The sequence below is a fragment of the Apis florea genome, unplaced genomic scaffold (assembly GCF_048593485.1).
Source record: "Apis florea isolate Af1SG1 unplaced genomic scaffold, ASM4859348v1 contig_3036_pilon, whole genome shotgun sequence".
In the NCBI taxonomy this organism is placed as follows: Eukaryota; Metazoa; Arthropoda; class Insecta; order Hymenoptera; family Apidae; genus Apis; species Apis florea.
Genome location: NW_028256694.1, coordinates 818,471 through 844,425, shown reverse-complemented (window position 1 = coordinate 844,425; position 25,955 = coordinate 818,471). Strand labels below are relative to the sequence as shown.

The window sequence follows — 25,955 nt, the reverse complement described above, 5'->3', positions numbered from 1 at the left end:
ATCCCCTGGTGATTGCGCGTATTCACCCTCTTCCCTCTCGAGAGTCAAGGAATCGAATCGATTGCCCGATTAATCCTCGACTCGGGGATTAACCGAGCGTTTACTCGACCCGAAGCTTGGCGGCGCTGCATCCCCACGCGCGCTTCTCGCAAATTCGTTGCGGCCATTTATGACTACATTATGCCCGTTGGAACTTACATCGGCAACAGGAATTACCACGGCCGGTTATCGAGCCGATCCTCGTGTGATCCGCAACGGAAGTTGCCTTATCATCATGCATAATTGCGAGAGGAGAGCCGGCCACTGGCGAGCTTTTCTCGCGAGATATTTCCAGGGGAAGCGGATTAGGAAGAGAGAGAGAGAGAGAGAGAGATTGGGATTATTGGTCGTAAAAAATGGGAGTGGCTCGGTTTCGTTCGGTTGCTTAGAGAAGGGAAATATCTTGGTAATTTCTTCGAGAACGTATATATTGGATATGTTATTGGATATATAAAATGTTCGCGTACGTAAGGAGAGATTAAAATAAACGCAAGAGTTACGAGGAAATGGTTGGTCGATTCGATGATTCGGCGAATAATTTGAGTTTCTGTCGGACGAAATTGTTCTACACTTTCCTTTCGATGTACTCAAAAGTACTAGAATAGAATCATCACGCCACGTTTGTGCTAACTAATGAGTCGATGAGAACGCTCGATCTCGTTGATCATTTGCCAACGATTAACCAGAGTGTTTAATAAACAATCTGAAATATCATTTTCCCGAGGAAAAAGAAAGAGGAGAGAGAAAGAAAAATTAACAATTATCCGTGAAACCAGACGGCGATAAATCAACCTCGAACCACCTCGGCCAACCGGCTCGATGCGTGAAAAACGCGGCTAATCCGTGCTTTACGAGGGCCCCGAGACGCGTGAAATCTCTGCTCCATTAATACGCGCCGTGGACCGAGGTCATCCATCACTCGCTCGAGGAGAGGAGCGGTGGCGCCCGCGCCAGGATCATCCTCCTCCTCCTCCTCGACAGGATGGAGAAAGGAGCGGAGGAGGATCGGGGGAAAAAGGAGCAAGAAGAAACGACATCTTTGTTCGAAGCTCGGGGTGGCCGGGGTGCTCGAGGGACCCCGTAGATGAGGGGTTTCGGAGGTTAAACAAACATGTGATTACCGACTGCCTACAGCTGGCCGCATTATATCTGCCTACCAAGGTAACCATTCATCCCCCTTCCCCCTCACCCTCCCCGGCCCCGCCGGATCCATCATCTTCTCCGGATGGCTCGGCTCGCAGACGCAGAGTGGAACAGAGGAGGAGAGAGAGAGAGAGAGAGAGAGAGGAGAGAAGGTCGGCAGGCAGCGAACCGTGGCCCGCAGGATGAGCTCTAGCTGTGGTGGCGCGCCATCTCGTCTCCTTCGAGGACAAGGTTTTTCGATGGGAATTCGGGGCGAATGGAAGAAGAGGAAAACTTTTATGAAGCATGATCGTCTCGATTGAATAACATAATAATTTTAATTTGGAAGTTCAGCAAGTCAAAGTTGGCTCCTTCCTTATCAAACCTCCTCGAGCCACTTCTTCTTCGCGTTTCTTGCCCCGGCCTGTGGGAGTGGCTGCGGGTCGAGCAACAGCCGCTTAATTACGCGGATTCCTCGCACAATCGCGGCTGGGAAAAGGTGTGCGTGCGACAGAGCCGCCGCTTCTTTGACGCGCTCGCCTTCCGGAAACCACCCTCCAAGCCTTTTTTTTTTCCTTCTCTTTTTTTCCTCCACCTACTCTTCTTCTCCACGCGGAGGAACGCGGTTTCGTGAAACCGCGGTGAATGAAACTTGGCCTCAAAGCGGAATATGACGTCCAAGGATCGGAGAATTGTTCTCGAATTGTAGCTCGAGTCAACGAAAAAGTCACAGAGAGAGAGAGAGAGAGAGAGAGAGGAGAAATATTCTTTTCTTATAATATGGAGCGAAGAGGAAGAGGAGACTTTTCGAGGTAAAATCTACGTACGATTTAAAATTAATTATTCTTTCGAATACGCTTGGTTCTCGATGTTGGATCGAACGAGAGAGAGAGAGAGAGAGAGAGAGGGAGGAGGATGGAAGAGGAGGCAGGCGCGGAACGCGTGGCAAGATTGGCCGAAGCGACGGGGGCAGCGGAGACAAAAGGCGTCCGGGCAATCACGTGAATTGTCGGCTATCGTCACCCGGAGGTGGCTCTGATAGAAATTATGATTGGCGGGGCGATGGTCGGGGCAGCGAGACAGAGAGGGAGGAAGGGAATTGGGGAACGAGCGGACGTGGCCGAGTGGCTCGGCGTTAAGCAGGAAGCCGTCCCGACGAAGCGGACCCATTAAACGCCCTCCCCTTCCCGCGTTTTATCATTTCAACTCAATTTTTCAATATGGCCGTCGTCGCGCGCTTTTCTTTCCTTTCCATCCAGTTAGATGTCGCTCCCTTCCTTTCCATCTCTCGTTCGCCTCTCGGAGAGGAGATGCACGCACGGAATCGTGATTTGGGAAATAGGATTCGTCAGGTGAGAATTGATTGACTTTTTTTTTAAGGAGGAGCATGAGAGACGGAAGTCTCGAGTTGGTAGAAAGGGAAAACACAGATTCAAAGCCACTTCCTCGAACGCAAATAGCCGGAGCCAAACGCGTGAAGGAGCAACCCGACAAGAGGCGTATTAGAAGATAGGATAAATATTGCTCGAGCAATTGGAAACGAGTCAAATAAAGGCTCGAGCTTCGTAGGAAAGTTTTCGACACGCGATCAGAGAAACACGCGATTCGATAAAAACAAGTCCGCCGATATTTAGCTTATATCGAGCCGAGAAAAGAAATCTCTTTCTCCCTTTTTTTCTCTTTTTTTTCAGTCCAACGTGCCCATTACAATCGTTCCCATTAAAATATCGTCTATCTACCTCGATGAACAGCATTTTCATCGAGTATAAATTACTACTGATAGGTCGATATTGACTTTTCTAACCTCTTCTAACGTTAAAGCATTTATGCACTTTAGAAAAAAAGAAAAGAAAGTTAGTGCTACTCGGAGCTAGATTCAGAACAAGTTTGGTGAATGAGCGTCTTGATTCGTCGTCACGAAATACGTCTATAGAACGTACTAGTAGTTATTTATAGAAACTGGCAATATGTGTCGAACGTAAAACGAGGATGAAATAGTCGAGTCTTCCCCCCCTTTTTTTTATATATATATACGGAATAGTTCTCGCGACCCGGAAATTGGACATACGATCATCGTTTCCCAGAGCTATAAACGAGTGACAACTTTTCTCTCTCTCTCTCTCTCTCTCTCTTTCTCCTGAATAAATGAAACATTTAGCTCAACAAAAGTGGATATACTTCGTTGGCCATTTCATTCCCGGATATATTCAAGCCCGTCGATTATTCGTTTCTCGATAATTCTTGGTAAAATCGCGACCTACGCCTTCCCTTTGCGTCCAATCCTTTCATTTTATTTAGGACGAGAAGAGAAAAAAGTAGGGAAGTAATTCTCTATCGCGATTATCGAACGACGATATAAATTTCCCCAGTTGCAGTTTTCGCGCAAAAAGGGGGTCCTCGGAAGAGAGAGAGAGAGAGGGTCCTCTGAGGAGGGCCGTTTTCGGCCTGCACAAGCGGCGCCTTTGAGCAAATTGAAAACATGGCTGGATTCGGCCAATTACCGAAACATAATGAGCGCCTCTTCTCTTTTCCCGCGCGATATAGACGTCTGGCGAAATTCAACGAGAGAGAGAAGGAGGGAGGGAGGGGGAGGAGGGGTGTTGAACGGCTGGCGCCACCCAGCTACGAGGAAATCCGCCGATTCGTGGATTTCCGGCTCCTCGCATCTGCATCTTCTTCTCCTTAATTCGTCGCCCCCTCGTCGAAGAACGACGAAACATTCGACAACGAGATCGAGGAAGAGGCGAATTCTTTGTTGTTATCTTGGAAATGATAGATTTTGTGAAAGTTCGAGAGAAATTTCGACGAGAACTCGTTGGAAGGAAATGGAAGGATGGGTGACGAGAGCGGTTCCATTATTCTGGTTCCATTATATCGTGTCGACTAATGGCCGGCGATGGTTAACCGCGAGCGGATGGAATGACGGCCACGCGTGGAATTCGAAGGATCCCGAAGGAAATCCGTTTCTGACCGATCGGCGCCTCGATTTCTTCGAAACGAACGCATCGAAGGCCGGTGCTCGTCATACCTGTTCCCGATTCTTGCTCTACAAGAGCTAAATCTCTTATATTTTTTATATTGTGCGATAAGCTTCTTCCAACGTGATTGGGGAAAATTTATGAAAGAGAAAATCGTAAGAGCAAATTTGATACTAAGTCTACAAAATGTAGACGCTTCTCGTAACAATTAATTGTTTCTTTTAAAGTTTCGAGAGCGATGAGAAATAAGGAAGAATTAACGCGACGAGAAGTGGTGTATTTAAGATGCGTTTCTAAAATTCTTAAATACGAATACGATTTAATTGCTTAAGAGGATGAACGATTTTCGAACGAAACTTTTTCTTCCATACTTTCTGTTCTTCTTTCCTCGTCCTGAGAAATCTTTCCCTTCGGAGAAAAGAGCCGACTTCTTTTTTATTCCATGAAAAAAATCGGAGAGAGGAAGGAAAGTATAAAGAGTCGAATCAGATCGAATCGGTAAAAATGGTTGCCGGCGCAGCTGTTCCGAATTAGAGACGCCTATAAAAAGTCCTGGCCGAGGAGCCAGCTCTCGGGAATCTTATCACCTCACGGTGATAATTAGATTTCGCGAACTGGCAGCCGATTCGTCGAACCGCCGTTTGAAGTTGCGCGAGGCCGCCCTTCATTAAAGCCGCGCGACTTTTCGCCCCTCCATCGTCCGCGCGGTATTTCGGGAATACCGAGGAGGAGAAGTTCGGAAATTCCGTGAGAATCCGGGAATCTTGCACCACGTTCTTCAGAATGTATACGTGTCAACGTTTATTGGAGAATTTTCACCGATCATTCTCTTATATCTCGAAAAGTTTTCACAGGAGGAAACAGTGGAGATGTTTCCAACATTTCTCGCGCCACGTTTTTCTGCTTCCATGACTCTTACATTTCGAGTATTCAAGAAAATTTGTTCACTTTTCAAAAATCTACATCTTCGTTACTGGAAACAGTTTGGATAGGAAACAGAAGACGATAAGAAACGTTTTCTCGCATTTCGAGTATAAGAAAATTTGTTCACTTTTCAAAAATCCACATCTTTGTTACTCGAAACAGGAGATGATAAGGAACGTTTTCGAACATTTCTCGCATTTCGAGTATAAGAAAAATGGTTCACTTTTCAAAAATCTACATCTTCTTTTTACTGGAAACGGGGTGGGTAGGAGGAAAAAACAGGAGGAGACGAAATCTTGCTCTTCTCGGGGATATTTTAAAATTCAGGATCCGTATGCGCGGCCTCCGCATACGGTACACACGGAAACTATTCAAGCCTGGAGGGATCGCCTAAAAGACCGTCCAACAGAAGCCCGAGGAGGATTTCGAGACGCGAGCGGGTACGGTGTTTGCGCGGGCAGCTCGCGGCGCCTGTTGCCCGCGGTGGAGGGCCCAGGGGACACGGATGTTCGTCGATCGGACATCACAGGGGCCGCCGCGCAAACTCCATTAGCGGACGCTCGGACGACAGTCGCCGAAGAAGGCGACTCCTTGTTGTTTGTCGTTTGAATGTTTTAGGGCCTCGAACTCTCGCTCCAACTGCCTCCGTGGGAGACCGGTGTTTGCACGGGCCCTCTCTCCCCCCTCCCCCAGGCTTCTCTCGCGCTTCCTGGGGGCCCGTGGACACCTTTCGCGCCACTCCCTCGACGCCTGTGCAAACACGTCTAATTAAACACCGCTCGCTCGTTCGATCGTCCGGCAGAAGTCGTCGAAGTTTTCGAGAGGATTTTTCGAAACGAGGCAGAGACACTTTTCTTTGAATAGCATCCAGTTTGGAAAATAAGTTTGGATGTATCATTTGTAAAATTCTTTTCTTTTCTCTCCCGATCGAGATATATATATATATATATATATATCTTGTTTAAAAGGACGAAATTCGTGAAACTCGGCGATACTTGGAATAATATTCGATCGCCAGAGAGAGAGAGAGAGAGAAATAAGCCAACGTCTCAGTTATTGAGACCAGATTAGAGACGATAGAGAGAGTCCCGAACCTTGGAGGTTATCCGTTCCTCTCTCCGGGGTCACGGATAATTCCTCCGATAAATTCTCTCTCGTCCATGAAATCCGACTGTTCGGCTTTGAAGTCTTTTTTCTTTTTTTTTTTTTCTAGTTTAATATATATAACTTCAGAAAAAGAGAAAAGAAACAAAAAAGACACACACACACGTTTCCACATAATACAAACTCTCGACTCTCCTCGTTTATCTTCATTCATTCTACGAAACTCATCATCATCTTCAAAAAGCAACGCCTTGTCAACGCTTTAATTATCGATCGTTTCCACCAGTTTTTTTCTTTTTTTTTTTTCTTTCCCTCTCCCCTCCATTTCGGGGATCACACGATTTCTACGATGATTAAATTATCGTCGAATGCGAGAGCGGAGCTTTTTTTTTTTTTCTCATAAGGAAGCTGTGATCGTATTCTTTTATATTTCTCCCTCTCTCTTTCTTCTTTTTTTTGTCGATGGAAATTTGTCGGTAGTAGTAGATCGACAGGGAAAGGTTAATCGTTAGGTTTATCGCGTCCTCTTTTGCCATCTTTAACATCGCCGCTTAGTTTTATTGCCACGAGAAAGAATAATAAAATTGTTCTCGATGGATGTCGGGAATAGAAGAAGTATAAGCGAGAAAGGCTTGGAACGGCTGCTTCTTTTCCTTCTTGATCGTCATTGATCCCGACGCGGTTGTCTGCCTTTTAATGAATTTATTGCGGTGACGGGAATAATTATTTCTTAATTATTTCGGAAAGTAAAAACCTTATTTTTAGAATTATATATTTTATTTCTTCTTCTTCTTCTTCTTCTTCTTCTTTTCAAAGAATTTGCCTTGCGAATTTGTATTTAGAATGGCGACGAATAAGTTGCCTCGATATTGAATCGAAACTTTTTTGGAAAATTTAATTCCCTTGCAGAAATTTTTATTCGTGATATTCGTGATATTTAAAGGTTTCAGCTTGACGAATCTTCTATTCTCTTTTATTTGTTCATCGATTCATTCAATGCTTTTCGTCATCACTCGAGAATAAAATGGAAAAGTATAGTTGATAAAAAGAAGAAGAAGAAGAAGAAGAAGAAGAAACGTTAAAATATTATCGAGTAATGACAAATAATTCCTTCTTTCCTCCTAAATCCACCACGGATTTAACCGTCATTCTCCGCAAATTACACCCCCGGAATTCACCCCCGCTGTGCGAAGAATCGACGATGGTCAGCAGCGGTTGGTTGGTTTTGGTTTCGCCGAGCTTGAGAAAAATATCGCAGAGGGTTCGTTTGTATTCGCAAAAAAGCAAGGCTTGATTAGCGGGGTTGGTCAAAGACGCGGGCCGAAAACGAAGGGGGTGGCACTGTATTCACTGTACTCCTTCGTTTCCTCCCTTGTTTTCGCTCCCCTCTCTCTTTCTTTTCCTTTTCTCTTCCTCCTGCTCCCCCCCGCCCCTCCTTTCTTCTTTCCTTTCTCTTTTCTTTTCTTTTCTTTTCTTCTCTTTTTTTTTTTTTTTTTTTTTTTACCACGTTTGACCCCGTCACCCCAAGCAGAAATCACAGGGTTGGCGGTATCTCGAGCGGAAGCGAGCGACAAGGGTGTGACCGCGGCGGTAAGTTAAAAAGTAGGAGGAAGAAAGGTCCGATAATTGCTTTCAATCAGCACCATTGTTGATCGCCTGTGAATCCTCGATTGAAAATGGGGTTGGAAGGAAGCTTGGCCGGTGTTTTCGAGCGGAGAGAGAGAGAGAGAGAGAGAGAGAGAGAGAAATCGTTATGGAAATCGCGCGCGATTAGGGAAGCACACGTTCGTGGAATGGAGAATGTGAATTTGGAGATGAGAATCGTTCGAATGATATCTGTTCGTCCTTTTTTATTTTCCTCTTCTCGGATGGAAGAATATTGGTTATTAAATTTGGAGGAAAAATTTGGTATACACTTTCTTTACGAAAGGCCATTTAATATTCACTTGTTATTGTTACAGTGATTAGAGAGTATTCTTCTTCGTTGATAGATGTATATTTATTTATTTTTTTTCCTTCAGACGGTCGATTCGATGGAATATTTTTAATCTTCTTATCGCAAGATTCGAGTTAACATCAATCGATGGATCTACGCTGTTCGTTGTTGCAATTGAACAACGACGTTTTGAACTTCGTATCCTCGCCACGTGACTTTAACTTCATCTTCTCTTTCTTATCATTTCACGATTTAGGAGAGAGGACAGAGTTTCTTTTTAATCGCCTTCCTTTTAACGAGAATGAAATTGGTAAAAGTAGTTTCGTAACAATCGTGTACGCGACCGTGTTTTATCTTGTTTGTCACCCAGTCACGATAACGAACGATCCTTTACTTTTTGCGTGACATTTCGTGCTACGTTATTCGGTTGTAGGATAAATTTGTAATTGATTAGCTGAACGAGCAACGAGGTTTAACGATTTGTCGCAATACTAATTCGAGGAAAGAAACGATTCTACAAACGCGTTTCGTTCTACGTACGCGTATTTTTCTTTAATTCCAACTCTTCGTCCTTTGGAATCGTTAGAGAAAATATCCTTATTTTCGATTCTTTCTCGAAAATCTTCGAAAATTCTACACCCTAATCTCTACGCCTTGGAAATTCTGCTCGACAACCGTTTTTCCGATATCAACCAAGGATAAAGCCAGCCCCTCCTCACCTCCCTCCTCGCGACGGAACAGGAATTACAGAGAAGAAATTCCTCTCTCTCTCTCTCTCTCTCTCTCTCTCTCTACTTTCCATTTCGTGGCATCGGCGGCAATTTCACACTTTACCCCTCCGCGGCCGTTTTCCATCTTTTCGAGCGTGTCTCTGCGCCCCAACCATCAAAGAGTTTTTCTTCCCCTCCGCCACCCCCGGCCAGGAACCCGCCGCCTCTTTGTGAGCGGACGGACGGCTGATTTCCGTTTAACGTTTTCCACCGCCCGATTTTTTTTCCCTTTTTTTTTTTTTTTTCTTCACGGCGCAAAGGCCTCCCCCACCCCCGGAGGGGGTGGTCGTTTCTCAAAAGGATCCTCGATCGGTGGCGTGTTTCCGCGTGTTTCCTCCTCTCTCTTTGGATGCTGTTCGAACAGAGAGAGGACGAGTCTCGTTCGAATTCCACTTTTTCCTTTCTTCGCCCTTCTTTTCTTTTTCTTCTTGTTTTGGAAATCGTCGGTGAGACGTCAACACGATATTGATTATAATGGTAAATTTCTTGGAGAGTTTCTTGGAAAAGGAATCGAGAAAAACAACGTGGGAGGGTTTAATACGATGTTTGTAAAGGAGGATTTGTATTATAGGCAAATTAAATGGCAATTATTTATATGGCGTAATTGTGGTGCACAATGAAGGATCTGGTAGGAGGGTTAATAAACGGAGTTGAGGAGGATATGAGGTTGACAAAAGAGAGGGATTGAAGTGATATCGATCGAAGTTGGTAGATTTACGAGCTACTACTGGATCGATTTTAATCTGGAAAGGAGAGGCGGAGTGGAATCGTTCGTTTCACATCCTCATTATTATCAATTTCCTCAATCGATTCGCTAATCGACTTATTCAGCCACCTTCGGCTCTCGTGTGGGGAGCCGTGACGAGCAAACAATGTTTATCCGATATTCTGTGTCCAATAGAATTATTCAAAATTCATTCGTTCTCGTTCGAAAAATTCTTCGTTCGTTAAAAAAGAAAAGAAAAGAAAAAAAAAAAAATCATCGTCGACCACCTGTTTCGACCACTTCTCCAATTCCTCGAATTGGACAATTTGATTCGATTAAAAAATATCAGCCGGATTAATTAGCCGGTATTCGAAACCGCAGGGAAATTCACGCGACTCGAATCGAAAAGAGGCTGAATGGGCCCACTGTCCGCCGCGGCCAGATAACCGTTATCGGCCCAACGCGGTTCTTTGATCATTGAATGAAAGTAAATAGGTACTACTATCGTGACCCGCTCTGACTCGACACCCCGCCCCGCCCCCTTAATTCACCGATAGATAGATAGATAGATCCTCTTTCTGAACGCGGCTTATTCCACGAAAATATTCCATCCTCGCGTACACTCAAGATGATCTGGACGACTGACCGTTGGTTTCATTTCAAAAGTTTGGAATATAGAAAAATCGGATCGAAATTTTAGAATAATAATCGTAACAGTAATTATCGTTGAATTATCGTTCGAGCGGGTCGTTCATAACGCAATTTATTCTCTTTCTCTCTCTGCCTCTCTTCGCCTCGATTCCCTAATTCTGGTTGATTTTCTAACACCACCTCGACGAAAGTGGATTAGAAAAGAACCCCTTCTCGCGATAACAGGACACGTTTGTCGAGCGGTGGATCGCGTTTTTATCGCGTCCGATCGGGCGGAATCGGGGCGAAGGAAGGAAGAAGGAGCGAGGAACACCGAGCGCATCGACTCGCGTTCCCATTGGTCGGGCGGCTCACGTGCGAGTCGGCCATAATGCCGTGAACCGGATGATGGAAAAGCCACCCTCGATTCGGGCCAATTAGCTTCCGGCCGGGCAAAGTGGCGGAGAAAGCCCGGCAGGATCCATCTTTCTTCTCCCTCTTGCGGATCTTTCTCTCCGCGCACGAGACAGGCACGGAGGAAGGGTGCGACCAAGAATTGTTGTATTTTTCTCCTGAGGGACGAAGCCACCCTCTTCTCGGTGATTTATTTCTTTTTTTTTTTTTTCGATTCATGATGATTATGATTCTGTGAAAAACGAGTTTTAAACTTTATCGATTTTTAGGAAAAAGAAGAAATTTCGGGGTAATTTGGTGATTCGTATTGAATAAATAAGCGTATCGATGATATGCGGGTACAAACGATCGATTTTAGAGGTTTCTGTTTTTATTGTCGCGTTATATTTGTACATTTTTCGACGCGCAACGCGTCGATTTAATAAAATAATAATAATAATAATAATAAATAAAAGTTAATCGTGGTAAAACGAAACAACGATACGCAACAGTTTGATTCACGGTAATTACTTTTCCTTTTGAAATCTGTACGATATAACTAAATAACGCTTTTTTATTTTTAAAATTGTTATTCAACGATTTTTCCGAATCGTTTTTAATTAACGAAGGAAAAATTAATTTCATAAACCTGTTAAATCAATCACTTGGAATGTAAGATAGGATGACAATTTTTGTTTGTTTCTCGACACGGTCACAGCCGCGTATATTCTAATTTGTTCCAGGAAGGGGAACGCGAGCGCTCCCACGCGCCGCTTCCCCGAACTTAGATCCGATCCGGGGATTAATTGGATTCCGGGGAACCGAGACAGTGTCGAAGTTTGCCCACCTCGATTAACTCGCGCCGTTCTTCTATTCAGATCGCCGCGTGGGACAGAACGGGCGATCTGATCCTCGCTTTAGAAATTCACCGATCGCTCTTTCCGCCCGGAATTACTCTTGCGTCGAGGAAGACGCAACGGTTCTTCACCGTTGATTCTTTATTCCATTTAGGCGGTGATCGTGCAGTTTTCAAACGGTTTTTGTTTAGCCTTTTTCAAGAGGTCGAATTTCGACCCGAGCGAACTTCAACGAGTCGGTTTTTTCGATCGTTTTCAAAAGTTTGGAGAAAGTTAAGAAGATTCGAAGAGAGATGTTGGATCTTCAAATTTACTGGCATACCGGAATTCTATGTTTCGTTCGGAACGTGTCGAATTGAAACCGAAAGCCGTGGCGTTAATTTTGTCTATCGATTTCACCCGTAATAAATTCCGGGATAATTAAGTAGCTAATAACCGATACACCAATATTCGGTGTAAAAAGTCGGGCGCGGAATCGAATATCGATATTTCCAAACCGAAAGGAGTCAAGCAATGACAAGCGGCTTGAAATTATCCTTTTCAAAGAAGAAGATCAATAACAAGCTGAATTTTATCTTCGATCATCGCGACATCGATGAAATCGGAAATCCTTCCTCCCCTCAAAAAAAGGAAGAAGAGACGTAAGAAAATCGGATCGAAGCTCGAGAAAAAGGAGCAGAGAGAGAGAGAGAGAGAGAGCGTGGAGTTTGGCGATCCAGAGGTGTGGGCTAGTCGTAATCGAGTCCAGAACACGTCCCTCTAACGCTGGTCCTCCGCCCAGGGGTAGAAAAATCCACCCCTTTCTCAGCCGGTCGATACCAGGACGACCATCACTTCTCCTTCTCTTCCGCGTTCCACCCCCTCGCCTCGCCTTTTCTTTCTTACGCCCCCGACACACGGAGGACACCCTCCGCACACGCCTTGCCTTCGCTTCTCTGCCGCTTCCTGCCGAGGCGGCGCCACTGTTCCCCACCCCGAATGACCCACGCGTGCGGCTTAACGTCTTTTCTCCCTCCCTCCCCCTCCGCCGCTGCTTCCTCCCGTGGATTTATTCGCCTTTCTTTCTCCATCTCCAGCTTCTTTCCGGCATTTTCCTCGGTATTTTTTTTTTTTTCCTCCCCTTCCCTCTCCCCCCCCGTTAATCCTTTCGATTAGCAAGAAAAGGCTTCACGAATGAGATTTAATTGCCGGATTTAGAGACGCGGAGGATTGGATCTTGTTTGGCGAGTTTCGCGTTATTCGTCTTGGGTTTTTAAAGGAATATCGAATTCTTTTTGAATCGATTGAAAGTAAATCGATCTCTCTCTCTCTCTCTCTCTCTTGTTCCTTTTTATCCTCGAATCTTGCTCGATCGAAGGAAACGGGACAAAATTCATTTCCCACGAACAATTGGCCCGGGGCGACAATTCTCGACGAATGAAACGAAGCGACCTATCAAACACTCGAGCAACCTTTAATCCTCCGAGGAGGACTTGCCAGCATCCTACTCGACGAGCCTGGTTCCTTGAGCCAACAAAGGATACCGTGAGAGAGGGATTGTCCACGGTGGACACGCGTTGGGTCGCGTTGTTTGGTCAACCGATCTTACAGAAGGGCAAACAAGTCTCTCCGCGGGGCGACGACGAAAGGGTTTGCCGGCCAGGTTCTCCACCACGTCCATCGACGTGGCTGGCTCCTTTCCGCGCGGAAACTCGCGCGGACGGAGACAAAGAGGGAGCCCCTCCCCCTCCTCCTCGTTGCTTCCTTCTTCTCTCGAGGCGGCCCCTTTTCGCTTTGAGGGTTAAGAAGTTGGCTGATGGCTCGAGGATTACTTAGACTCCGTACATAAGGCAACTGTGCGCAGTTAGTTTGCGGTGCACACGGATTTCTGAGGTATTCTTCTTCCTCTTCTCCTTTCCCCATCTATCCTCTCGGCTTTCTTAGCTTCCGCTCGCCGCTGTGAGGATATTTGCTCGAGAATTCGGATACGCTTTGCGAATTTTTCAACAGGTGCGATGTTGTACTCTCTCTCTCTCTCTCTCTATTTCTTTCTCAACGAATTCCTCACCGACATTACATCTTCGTACCATTTGCCAGTTGATCAGGATCGATTTTGCCGAAGAAAGAAACCTGTTCCAACGAAATTCGTTTCCTCCGATTCATCCACCACGTCGCTGAAGAAGAAAGGAAAAAAAGTCGATCAAACCCGAGAACACACTAGCCGGAGACGAGGCGGGCAGGAAACGAGGTTGTGGAAGCGTGTGCAGCGTTCGTGATTCGAAGTAGGTGGGCCCCAGGTAGCCAGGACAGATAACAGCCGGAGATTACCGCGGACAGAGTCATTAGCAGCGTCGGCTTCTGTGTCGGCCACGGTATTCTCTCACTTTCCTCGACCCCCTCCCCCCTTTATCTCGCCGGTCAATTCACGCGGCACGATACTTACGTACATAAGTCGTCGTCGTCGTTCCTCTCTCCTCTCTCTTTCTCTTGGAAAGGTGAAGGTCTGCAAGGTTTGGTTGCATCGTTGGGAGGTGTGGCCGGTCGTTGGAGAGATGCCCTTTCCTCGGGTTTTTGGGGGTGACGGGGCTCGAGTTTAGGGTTTATCGTGTTCTCGGAATAATTTTACTCCGTTATTAATCCCGGCCGCCACTTTCTTGGGCCATCAAACGACTCGTGTCAGCGCTTGTACTTCTTGTCCCCAAAATTGGATAATAAATATATGCAACGCAAAGTTTTCGATGGATTTTTGGCTAGTTAAGAACTCGTGTCTCGCTATACAGAAAGATTTGTTGTTAATTGAGAAATACAGTCGCCATCCATTTGCAATTTGCTTTTATTTATGTAACGTAATTACAATTCCAGCGACTCTTGTTACCTCGATCGGTCGCGGTCTTCTTAATATAAATATAAATACGGTTAATCTCTTTCCAAGAAGAGAGAGAGATCGATCCCTTTCGGCAATCTCTCTCGTCCGTAAAAGCCGAAACAATCCCTTCAGAGGAGAGAAAGAGAGAGAGAGAGAGAGAGAGGAACGAAAGAAACTCGAGAGGGGAAGCTACTAATTGCAGCGATCGTCGTTCGCGCATATTTTCCACGGCGCCGTAGGCGTGTCGGGGCAGAAGGTCCAACAGATAGAGGAAGAACGGCCGTGCTTAACCCTGGGCGAGAATGCCAGGCCGGGCATAAAGGAGGCGAAGGCATAGAAGGAGCGTGGTATTCGGGTTTGATAGGCTAATGACAAACGCCTAGATTGGCCGGCGTTATCAGCCGTGCAGCGCTAATTATTTCCCCTTTGCGGCGAGCCGCGCATAATGGCGGACGCCCGGCCATTTCCACCGTTTTTATTTATCGTCTCCGTGGATCGAGCTCGTTCCTATCTCTCTCCCTTCAACCGACGATCCATCCTCGCGTATTTCGTGTGTTTGGGTAGTTAAAAGTCGACGAGGTTTCCTTTTGGAGTCGGTTCGAAGAGGCTTTTAGCTTAGGCGCAAGTCGCAAGGAATAATAATAGAGAGTCCAATTATCGTGGAAGGTGTCAACTCGTCGGCTTGAGATCTTAGAGAACGACGTTTCGACGTTTATTTGCACGCGTTCTGAAATAATGGAAAAAGTCCTATCGAAGTCTTTCGATTGAAGGAAATTTCAAAGATGTGAAAAAACTCATCGATCGAGATCGATGGATCGTGGAGAAATAACGAAGAAAAATCTATGGAAGTGTTTGGATTCAAGGAAATTTCAAAGATGTGAAAGAACTCGATCGAGATCGATAGTTGAAATTGTTGGTAGTAATATTCGTTCTAATATCGGATGATGGTCTATTAGTTAAGATTGGTTTCGTATCGGATCTATATAATTGGATTTATACGATTCCTCTTTATTTATGTACGATTGAACAAGATAGCGAGAAGATAATAGCGTATCGATTCGATTTGAAGAAAACGGTGAAGAAGGCCGATGCTTCTTAAACCGTTCCACTCGAAATTACCATAATTTCTCTCCATCCTATATACTTGTCATAGACGGTGCAGCCTCGTTATAAACCACCTTCGTTTATTCCTTACCCGTCTAGACGAACGAATTTAAATACACCAACGAAACGAATTAAAATATAAAAGTGTGCGTGTCTCCCTCTTTGAATAATTATCACTGGAAGATTTCGAAGAATGATCCATCATGATCTCTCTCTCTCTCTCTCTCTCTCTCTCTCTCTCTCTCCCTTTCGAATAATAAGAAGAAAGAGAAGGAGGGATTAAACTCGTCGAGTTATATAAATTGCAAGGATCAAAATTGGTTCCAAGGTTTCTCTTCTGGCATTACAAAATAGTGACCGCTTGTAAAATAGTGACTGGCCTCTTTCTCCATTACGAAAATTCCGCGGCGTAATTGCCGCGATTCCAGGATGGAACGTAGATTTATCGAGACGGGGAGCGTCCACCTCTTCCACGATGGAATGTCCCGCGCAATCTTGCTACCGCGCCATTTGCATCGTCGGCGCAACAAGACGCGGCTAAAAGCGGGCCGATCGTTTTATCCCCCCCCTCCCTTCGAATCGCTCTTAAACCGCTCGTTTTTTCCTTCCTTTTTTTCAAAAACAGGATGGCTACGAGCGGATGGATTTTCAAAGTTCTTTCGAAAGATGTTATCGATACGAAATAGAAGAAAAAATATCGAAATTTCGCATTAACGTTTCGAGATGATATAACGTTAACGAGACGAGAATCGAGAAAGAAGGATGGTAACCGGATTGATAGATTCGTTTATTTATTTTTTTTTTTTTTTTTTTTACTCTTCTTTCCTGTTGATTTAAGACGAGTCGATAACGAACGAACGATCACGTTATGTTACGTGAATAATTTAAATCGTGGAGGAAATTGAAGGCTAACTAAGATAATGTCGGTGATGTAAAATAGAGAAATCGGGTATATAGGAAATGATCATGGTCGTCGTCGTCGTCGTGGACGCCGGTTCTAGAAAGAATGAACGAAAGAAAGACGAGCTTTGGAACGAGTTTGCCCGATCGGCGCTGCATGATTACGCAACGATTGTGCCGCTTTTGCGAAATAATCTTCTTGATCCGCGCTTTCGGAATCCCATGCAGCATGATAAACTCCGACTAGAATTCGTGTCTCTTCTGTCCCCTCTTTCGCTTCTCTCTTTCCCCTCCCCTTTCGGGCTTACTGTATCGCGGCCCATCACGCGTAATTGTGCTGGCGAACGAATGTTGTTGCGGCGATACGATTCGATGGAAAGACGAAATTCGAAGGAATGCTCGAGTCGTTCGTCGCGTAGTATATTCGCCGTGTGTGAGTCGATGATGCAAGAGAGCGAAATCGAGACTGGCTGCCTTTCGAAGGTGACGCGAAAAATTTAATTATTGCAAATTCGAGTTGTTCGATGATTTCGAGATTCTAATCTATCCTGAGTGATGTACAGTCCCGATGATAAATTTCATTTTTACAATTATCTCTGGTAAACTTTACCAGTATAATATAAAATTCGAAAGACGATACCTTCTTTAACAAAAGGCATAAAATGAACAAATTCCACAAATTTGCAACGGTGTCGCCAAACGGTGCGTCCAGTCCAAATGCCCTTCGAAATGAATAAAAGAACAGAGAGAGAGAGAGAGAGAGAGAGAGAGTGAACGAGAGACTATTTGCGAGCACGGGCTCTGCGCTTGAAACAGTCTGTCCCAATGTACGGTCCGATGATTTTTTTCCAGACGATATTGAACTCGATGCACAAGTATCAGCCAAGGTTTCACCTGGTGCGGGCCAACGACATCTTGAAGCTTCCCTACTCCACGTTCAGGAGTTACGTTTTCAAGGAGACGGAATTCATCGCGGTGACCGCCTATCAGAACGAGAAGGTGAGCTTTTCTTACTCTCCTCGGCATTTTCCTCGGGGGAGGGAGGGAGGGGAACTCGTTAGTCCGGCTACAGTTTGGCGAATTCCGATCGAACTATGGCCTCCCTCGTCGGGAGGGAAGTTTTGCTCGAATGGGGGATCGACCTTCTTCTTTTCTTTTTTTTTTTTTTATCTACGAGGGAGGGAAACGCACGAGAGATGATAAAAAAGTTTCGAGGTGGAAATCGTCGTCTGGAGACTTTCTCCGATTTGTGGGGAATTTTTTTTTTTTTTTTTTTTTTTTTTTTTTTAGAATTTGGGGAGAAAGAGGTTTCGATAATTGCGAAGATAACGTCGCGGAAAGGATATCGAATCCCTCCCGTGTTTTCCATGTATATTTCAACGTATATACACAGAATTGATTAAATTATAAATTATATAAATAGATTAAAAGGGAATTGAAAATTGAATTCGAATAATTATATTCCAAAGGAAAATTCCATCAAGTTACATCTGAAAATCTAGTTCGTCCCTAAACGAAGAGGGAAACTCTTCGATCAGAGAGAAGGGAACGACGATTTTTTTCGTCGATCAGGATCGTATTCCCGGAAGTGGCGCAAAAGGGAGGCCTTGTCCGGATTTTTCGTCACGCGATTTCTCTCTTCACCGTTATCTCTTCGCCGTTTCCCGGTATCTCGGCTTGCTTGGAAGAAAGATATCGGATCTTTTCGAGCTCTCCGCCTCCTTCTCGAAATCCCGCTCGCGTTGTTTCGTGGGATTCTTCGTGAAGACGCGATGATTGAAAAACGAATTCCGGGAAAGAAGATAATTGGATCTAAAAAGTATTTTCAAGTAGTTGCGTCTTGTGCCCCCTTTTCTTTCGTAAATTAGTTTAACGTGAAAAATTCGTAACAATTATAGGATAAATATCGTTGATATTTTTGATTTAAATCATTCAAACGGTTTCTTTCATCGTAACATTATTATCTTTTGTTGCAGATCACCCAATTGAAGATCGACAACAATCCTTTCGCGAAGGGATTCCGGGACACGGGGGCGGGGAAGCGCGAGAAAAAGTGAGTATCGCTTTCAAAATTTCATCGAATCGTATATACATATTACATTCGTCGTAAGAACAAAACATTCGTCTTTCCATTTCTCGTAACATTCTTACAAGTCCCAACGAAGATTCCATCAGAATCTGACGACGCTTCGACCATTTTTAAAATCAGCCGCCTTAAAATCAGGAAGCAACGAAATTTCTTCCATCGCGTGGAATATAATAATAACGATAGACCCGATTTACGACCCGAAACGAGATGAAAATTCGACAAAGCACATGGAATTCCCATCGATTTCCAGTCTCACCGAACTCCTGTCTTCTGGATGCAAGCCTAATTGATCGACCGAGCTTTTCATGCTCGACCCCCCTCGATCCCCCCCCCCCCCTCCCCGCTATTAGGTTGAACTCGGGGATTCGGGGCTCGGGGTCAGCCCCCAGGCCCCCTAGTTGAGGGGAAAGGGGGGGGAGGGAGGCTTTCTTTCACCCGGCCTCATTTGCACCACCGTCCATTTGTATTCAATGTATCGCGGCTTTTACGAGCTTATGGGGAGGGACGGGCCCCGTTTCAATTTCATCCGGAGGGGAGGGTTCCATCGTGATGCAAGTTAAGTCGCTGTGCAACGCGCGTAAGCCTGCCGTGCCGTATTTTGTTAACCACGATGAAAGCCGGCGTAAGCCTCGCTAATTTGTCTTCCTGTTGGAGCGTCAAAGGGTGAAAGAGTCGCGAATATGATGAAAATTGATAGGCGGATTTTCGGCCGCAGCTCGACTTGCGAGAAGCTAATTAGGCGAGAGCTGATGAATAGCGAGAGCTATTGATTCTCGAAAGGGAGAGGATCTCTTTTTTTCTTCTAATTAATCGTTTGGCTACTTTGCGACGACGATTTCGGCTACTCCCGAGCGTTCTATTCGGCTCGATTAATTCGATTCTAAATTCCTTCTAAAATTTAATTTAAAAAGAAAAAGGTATCTATACGTCGATTTGTATAGAATACGTTCGTCGTGTTGCTCGACGTGGTGTTGACATTCGACACACAAATCAGAGATAATTGTCCCAATCCACTCTCTCGATGATTAGTTACTTGAGAAGGGGCGGGAGGAAAAGAAAAAAACAATTATCCCGACGCGATAAAATTTACTCGAAGGGGTGGTTCGACGATTCCTTAGATAAATGCTCGAGGGGGTGGATGGAAAAAGCAGGTGGGGAAATTCCGCGGAAATTGAGGCGACGCCCGACACACGGCTAAGGGATGAAGAAAGGGCGAGGTTAATCGAGAAAATATGCAAAGCAGGGGGGGTGCCGCGTCGTGGCGCCGCCTAATTAGAATAAGGGTTAGTTTTGGCTTATGGTTTCGGTTAAGGGTGGCCGGATCCCATCAGGAAACCGCAGAGAGCCGGGAGATGGAGTCGTGGCGACGAGAGAGAGAGAGAGAGAGAGAGAAGGGGGAGGAGGAGAGCGAACGGGGTTGGAACATAGCCAATCATCGGATTAGCATACTGATGCTCAGGGGCGGCGCTGTCGTGGAGGGTGCCACTTGGTGGCTTTGAATTTTATATCGCCGCTACAGCCAGTAACCGGCTGTATAAAGGCTGGTTTTCGTGGTGGGGCGGACCACTTCCGGCGTGCCAGGCTTTCTTTTTCTTCTCCTCTCTCTCTCTCTCTCTCTCTCTTGTGTGTGCTCTCATCGATAGCGTGGGATACAAAATGGTTAATTAATTATCGTCGAAATTGTTGGGACGATTTTGGGGGAAAGTTTGTTGAAAGTGGAAGAAAGAATTTTTGTTTAATTAAAAAAAGTAATCGTGTTTTAAAAATTAATAGATATAAATCGTAAAAAAAATTATTCTCGATCAATTCAATCTCTCTCACGAACGAGTGAACGACGAGTTGCTGACAAAGATTCGACGCGGTTTATTTCATTAAGTTTTTAACTGGGCGAACTTGGAGCGTGGCCGGTCGATTCGTCATGCCGTGTCGGTTAAAAGAAAAAAAAAAAAAGGAAATATTTTTCTCGGGCAAAATAGGAGGGGGGGGAGGGGGGAAAGGGAGAAGATAAAAAGGGCAGCACTGGCCCCGGGCACGGCTCGTTGTCACGTCATTTATCAAGGCGTGCGCCGGAACGATCGTATCGTGCCGCGCGAAGAATCAATCTGTCCGAGATTTCCACGCCGGTTTCGCGTTATTAATCGCCACGCCTCGCTGTTCGCTGCGTTTACGCGACAATTATCGACCTGTAAACCTTCGGATAGATCCGTGAAACTGGAACTTGTTGGAACAATCGATTTTCCAAGGATGAATCGTTGGAAATTGTCGAAAGAATCGGGTAACGATTGAAATTTCGATCGATGGCAGTAGATTTTTTTTATTAATCAATAAAGGACTTGTTAAACTCGAAATAACATGGAATATCGCATTTCTCTACGAATATAAATATTTAAAAAAGTTCTTTTTAATACTCTCCCGCCCTCTCTATGAGACGATTTTATAATACGACCGTGCTTATCTCTCACAAGAGAAGAGGGTTTATCCAATCGATCATAATTTTTACTTTCATGAGGAAGTTAAGGAAGTTTCTTTGAAACGAAGTTTGAAATAAAAGAAAAAAAAGGAAAGAAACCAGTTGACCTTCTGTATCGGCATACAAATTATTATTCGCGAAACTTTATTTTTCGAATCTTCCTTCGATCGATCGTTCCCTATCTCTTTCGACTATTCAACCGGGTGATACAAAACCTGCCAATAAATTATGCCATACGATCAAAACCCATCTCGTTCGAATCTAATAGATGAACCAAACTAAACGAGTAATTTTAAACCGTATTTCAATATATCCAAACGGAGCGTAGAACACAAGTCGAGAAAGAAGGGCGTCTTATTCTTCTCGACTCCTTTCGAAACGAAGATCCACACGCGCTGGATTCGGAATAATCATCGCGAAGGAAACCACTCGAATCCCGCCCTGCGTTTTCGAGAGATAGAAAACAATAATCACAACCCCCCAACGAGTCATCCGTGGATGCTCTTCATCCCCCTTCTTGCCATCCGATCACCCCGCGTTATATCATACGATATATCGTATCTTTCTCCATTAAGATCGTCGTCGATTCACCGGCGATCATCGGGGGAAATGTTTCATTCGAGGGAGGATTGGAGCAAGTTCGAGAGTGATTGTTGATCCTCGCCGTACGTCAAAGGCAAGGGGGAGGAAAGGTTTTTTTTTTTTCATTGTTAATGTGTCTGAACGCTTCGATCAGAGGAGGAGGTTGGCTAGATAATTACGAGGGAATTATGCTGAGTGAGGGACCCGCTCTTTTTCTCTAACGAAGTCAACCCTGTGTCGGGGGAGGGGGGGGGGCGGTTTAAGGAGGAAAGGGTGGATGAATAGGGTCCACGGATCGATAGGAGAGATTCTTCGTCGTTGTTTGTTGGATTTTGATCGAGGGATTCGAGATCGGATTTTGCGAGTGAGAGAATATTTTTTGGAACATCAATTTATATCTATTGATACTTTTTTGTTTTTCAGAGGGAGTACTCGTTTGTTGATGAAATTAAACAAATTCTCTTTTTAAACCATTCTATTCCGAAGTGGTGCTCGTCGAGAATTATAAAAAAAAAAAAAAGAAAATAATAGAAATAACAATTTGAGGAAAAAGGAAAGACAACACGAATCTTGGTTAGTAACCGGTCGATTTTTCAAATCAGCTCAATTACACTCCTCGCTCCATGAATTCTGCTGCATAATTAATAACTGGAAACTTGATGAGAGGCAAGCATAATTCGGAGAGAAATTACGATCTAACGCTTTGTTTAATCCCATTTCTATCGTTTCTAGATATATCGGATATATATACGACACGAAAATAACACAATTGCAATCGCATTAAATAATGATTTTAAATAATCATCAAACGAAACGCAATCACAATTAAACAGATGGCGTGCACGCGTCGTTTCGAAACGTAAAGATAATGGTGAGATGGTAAAAATTGAATTGGAAATGGAACTTCTCGTGCGTTTTGTTAGTTAATGCTCGCGTCGTCGATATTGCACGCGTCGTTTCGTAGGATAAAACCCGGATTAAATCGTTGTTTCTTTTACGACGCTGCACGCCGAGATTACGGTTGTAGAGATAATGGAGGGCGTTTAGAATGATAAGGATGTTGAAATCGCGAGCAAGTGGCGTGAACCAGTTCGAAAACTGGAACGGTCGCGTACGCGACAGAAGCACACCTAGTGAATCCAATTACCCGCCTCATCCTGCTCGCGTGTAAGCGCAAATAGCGGGATCGGCCGCCGACGAGATACGTTTCACGGATAATCATGCGATTTGCGTTTGCATCGGGTATCTCGTTCCGTGATCGAGATGTTTAAACGAGATGAAACGAGAAGGGAAAAAAAAAAAAAAAAAAAAAAAGAAGGAAAAAAAAATAATAATCGGAGAGCACCGGATTTTTAATTTAAAAATTTCGATAGGGTAAAAATTTAAACTTTACGTTGGATTTGATGAAAATTTCCGTAACGAGGGGGGAGAGGAGGGGGGGGGAAGAAGGAGGAGGAGGAGGAGGATCGCGTTGAACATCGCGTAGATAGAAAGAGGGGGACGATGGGATTATTATTCGAATCCCGTTTAGAATTTTTCTTTTTTCTTTTTCAAACTACTCGCGTTGAAAAATTCCATTCCAAGTGAAAATCTTGTATTTATTATTGGACAAAAATCGAAGATCAAATAATTGCAGCGTGGAAAAGGAAAATGTGGGATTACATGCGTACGAATTTTATATACGAAACGGAACGAGAAGAACAGAGTTGGTCTGATCTTGGATTTTATTTTCCTCTGCGTAATATAAATCGATCGGTCAAACCTCTCAAATGATTGAAATGCAAAATTTCGAAAATTGGCCCGACCTATCTCCATCCAGTAAGTTGGGAAAAGGGGAAAGAATCCCATATCGTCCACGTAAATTATTGATTTTAACGTATTTAAGAGCATGTCGGAAACCGGAGAACCGTAGAGCGTAAGTAACACCCTTTCCAAGCTCATGGGTTCATCCGTACACCGACAATGTGTATATATACGTCATCGTGAATCGTTGCTCCTTCTTCCACCCGTCGTTGCATGCGAACGCGAGGCCTCTGTTTCGCCTGGTCGTCGTTTTGCCACGCTTGTGTCAGTGCATTGATCGCATTATACGGTATTAAGGTATCGGTAAGCTCCTCGTTACATCCGGCTTTCGAGCGGCTGTAGTTCAGATTTACACGATACTTACCTTTGCTTAGATTATTCGTTGAAATACGCTGATTTGCATCCTGATCGTTCGTGAGGGCTTTATCATTGTAGTTGTAGTTATTTTAAGTGGCAAAGCTGGAATTACAAGTTGGATTCGGTGATTAATTTTTTTTCTTCTTTTCCCTCCCGTAATTTTTCCACGTTTTTCTAAACTTTTCTACTCGATTGCGATATTTGTGATTTTTAAGGATGAAGAGGCGAGAAGAAGCGAGAAGGATGTTCGGTTTCGTAGATTCTTCGATTTCGACGAGAGAAAAATAATAATTTTCGTAATCGATGTAATGTTGAAATGAATTGGAATTGGAGACGAATATTTTTTTGTACATGCACGTGTACACTCGATAGAAGAAAGTGTTTGGTTTCGTTGAATCATTTTTCCATTGCGTTATTTATTATCTATCGTTACATATCGATTCGTAGAGTTGAATTTCCAAAATGCTTCTTTGGTTTTTGTTTTTAAATACAGGAAGGTTAATAAGTCGAAAGTATACGTAAAATTTTAAGATGTCACTGGTTTCTCGACCATACATTTCTTCCGATATTATTTATCGGCTCGAAATTTTTCGACGTTTCGTTTGACTTTTTATCAAACTTTTGTTGGACGATAACGTATACTTTAATTAATGAAAAAGTTAGGAACCCTTTCATAAAATCGTGAAACGTCGAACGCTCTGCGTTTTCGAGTTGTATCGATTCGGTGAAATACCAATATTTTTAAAAACTCGACTATTAATTTCGATCATCCCGTCGCCTCGTTGAAAATAACGATAGGTGCAAATTTTTCAATCGAGTTGTTCCAGATGATCCAACTTGAAATTTCTCAATATTGAAAATAACGATACCCGTATATTCGTAGGACGCTTTCAAAAAAAAAAAACAATCCTCGAAACGAACGCAAAAGTTCGTACGTAAAAATGGTAATATAAATGGTGTATCGAAGCTTACTTATCACACAATTTTCCCCAATCAACATTTAAAAATGCCTACTCTCAAAAACACCTCCCAATTCTTCTTCCAACTCGCCTCGATTTTCAAAGAAGCCGTCGAGCCGTAGCCGCAAATAGCGAGGAAAAGCGTGGTAGAAAGATTGCTAACTCCGCGTCGTTGTTGCAGAAGGCAGGCGCTGTTGACGGTGTCAGGCGGCGGTTCCCGTCTGACGACAGGTGGGCCGGCATCCCCCGAGAAGCGGCGCTCGTCCAACTCCGTCAACGACCTGCTGGACGACGAGGACAAGCTGCTGGACGTGGTGGGCCCGGACACGCCGCACCCGGCGCACCATCAACGGGAGCGCGAGCACAGCCGCGACAGGGAGGACCGGACGAGCGAGAGGGGCGAGGGGAGCGAGTCGTCGGGGTCGGAGAGCGGGGGAGGCGGGCCGGGGCCGGCGGGCTCGGAGGGGCCCAGGCCGGACGTCTCGGTCGGCCCGCCGCTCCACCCGCCCCTTCTCCCCTACCTCTACCCCCCCGTGCCGGGCCTGTACCCGGGCCCGGGCCCCCTCATACCCCCCAGCCCCCTGGGGATGCACGCCGGGGTGACGCCGGGCATGCTGTTCAACGCGCAGCTCGCCCTCGCCGCGTCCCAGCACCCGGCCCTCTTCGCCCACTACCCGCACCCCCTGGCCAGCCCCCTCCACCAGCTCAAGGGCCACCGTTTCGCCCCGTACACCCTCCCGGCCCCGTCCCACGGCTCGGCGTTCGAGACGGTGACGCCCGGCAGCAGGACCCTCAGCCCGAGGTCGCCGCCGCCCAGGCCCCCGACCGGCTCGCCGACGCCCACGCCGGCGGGCCTCGCGCCCGGGGGGGCGACCGGCTCCGCGGGCGAGTTGAAGTCGATCGAGAACATGGTGAACGGGTTGCAGGAGAAGAGGAGGCGCAGCCCGAGCCTGACGCCCGGCGGGCACAGGGGGGACGCGGACGCTGGGGGAGGGAGTCCGTGACAGGAGAACGAGCCCGTGACCAGCACGAACGGTGACGACCCGGCGGCGGCGGGCGAGCAGGTGATCCTCGGGCCCTGCGCCGAGACCACCGAGCACCGGCTGTCAGGCGACGAGAGGGAGCCGGACTCGACCTCCGAGCCGTCGTAGCGGGGGAGAAGAGGAGGGTCGTCGTCGTCGCCGTCGTCGTCGTCGGCGGCGGCGGCGGCGGCGATCCGTCGCCACGCCCGGGGACCGGGCCCACAAGACTCGAGATACGAACGAAGTGCAATTCTTGCCCGGGGATCGCCCTCGCCGACCTCGTTGTGTTTTTCGCTCGGGGCCCACGTCACCTTGCGTGCCCGTGGCTTGCTTCCCTTGCGAGTGTGTACATAAAATAGGGGGGG

The 25,955-nt window shown here is 45.6% G+C and overlaps 1 protein-coding gene across 4 annotated transcripts in view; it reads left to right on the top strand.

Moving 5' to 3' along the window:
• The window catches only part of bi (T-box transcription factor bifid), a 90,235-nt gene extending 64,286 nt beyond the window's left edge, over positions 1–25,949 (top strand). For 3 of the 4 annotated variants that reach the window (XM_086908115.1, XM_086908114.1, XM_086908112.1), the window contains 3 exons: positions 17,161–17,307; positions 18,285–18,361; positions 24,750–25,949. In XM_086908115.1, coding sequence (XP_086764241.1) covers positions 17,161–17,307; positions 18,285–18,361; positions 24,750–25,572 — 1,047 coding nt within the window. In that variant the 3' untranslated portion in view covers positions 25,573–25,949. The remainder of the gene's footprint in view (positions 1–17,160; positions 17,308–18,284; positions 18,362–24,749) is intronic. The other variant, XM_086908113.1, reaches the window with a different exon arrangement.
• The last annotated feature ends 6 nt before the right edge of the window (positions 25,950–25,955 follow it).